Source organism: Anneissia japonica, unplaced genomic scaffold (assembly GCF_011630105.1).
Source record: "Anneissia japonica isolate Jap-2015-1 unplaced genomic scaffold, ASM1163010v1 scaffold1656_len1124_cov67, whole genome shotgun sequence".
Classification (NCBI taxonomy): Eukaryota; Metazoa; Echinodermata; class Crinoidea; order Comatulida; family Comatulidae; genus Anneissia; species Anneissia japonica.
Genome location: NW_022693310.1, coordinates 1 through 1,124, shown reverse-complemented (window position 1 = coordinate 1,124; position 1,124 = coordinate 1). Strand labels below are relative to the sequence as shown.

The 1,124-nt window shown below is 38.6% G+C and overlaps 1 protein-coding gene across 1 annotated transcript; it reads right to left on the bottom strand.

Annotated features, from left to right (window-relative positions):
* Positions 1 to 34: 34 nt before the first annotated feature.
* LOC117100683 (P cell-type agglutination protein map4-like) lies at positions 35 to 1,047 on the bottom strand (the record flags this gene model as incomplete). Its single annotated transcript, XM_033240467.1, has 1 exon — positions 35 to 1,047. A coding segment is annotated over one exon (1,013 nt), but the record flags the coding sequence as incomplete, so codon positions are not given.
* Between the last annotated feature and the right edge of the window lie 77 nt (positions 1,048 to 1,124).

Here is a 1,124-nt window from a genome sequence, read left to right as displayed (position 1 = left end):
CTTCGGTTGTTGATTGTTTAGTAGTAGCATCAACCGTTGTCTTTTCCTCCGACGTTAATGAATCCTTTGTAGAATCTACAGTTGTTTCTATTTTAGTTGTGGATTCTTCAGTTGTTGCATCGACTGTAGATATTTTGTCTTTCGTTGTTAATCCTTCAGTTGTTATATCAACCGTTGTGCTCTGCGTCGTTGTTTGTTCCACAGTGGTGTAATAGGGTGTTGTCTTCTCTTTCGTTGTTGATTCAGCAGTTGTTATATGAACAGTTGTCTTCTCTTCGGTTGTTGATTGTTTAGTAGTAGCATCAACAGTTGTCTTTTCCTCCGTTGTTAATGAATCCGTTGTAGAATCTACAGTTGTTTCTATTTTAGTTGTGGATTCTTCAGTTGTTGCATCGACAGTAGATGTTTTGTCTTTCGTTGTTAATCCTTCAGTTGTTATATCAACCGTTGTGCTCTGCGTCGTCGTTTGTTCCACAGTGGTGTCATAGGGTGTTGTCTTCTCTTTCGTTCTTGATTCAGCGGTTCTTATATGAACAGTTGTCTTCTCTTCGGTTGTTGATTGTTTAGTAGTAGCATCAACCGTTGTCTTTTCCTCCGACGTTAATGAATCCGTTGTAGAATCTACAGTTGTTTCTATTTTAGTTGTGGATTCTTCAGTTGTTGCATCGATTGTAGATGTTTTGTCTTTCGTTGTTAATCCTTCAGTTGTTATATCAACCGTTGTGCTCTGCGTCGTTGTTTGTTCCACAGTGGTGTCATAGGTTGTTGTCTTCTCTTTCGTTGTTGATTCAGCAGTTGTTATATGAACAGTTGTCTTCTCTTCGGTTGTTGATTGTTTAGTAGTAGCATCAACCGTTGTCTTTTCCTCCGTTGTTATTGAATCCGTTGTAGAATCTATAGTTGTTTCTATTTCAGTTGTGGATTCTTCAGTTGTTGCATCGATTGTAGATGTTGTGTCTTTCGTTGTTAATCCTTCAGTTGTTATATCAACCGTTGTGCTCTGCGCCGTTGTTTGTTCCACAGTGGTGTCATAGGGTGTTGTTTTTTCTTCCGTTGTTAATTCAGCGGTTGTTATATGAACTGTTGTCTTCTCTTCGGTTGTTGATTGTTTAGTAGTAGCATCA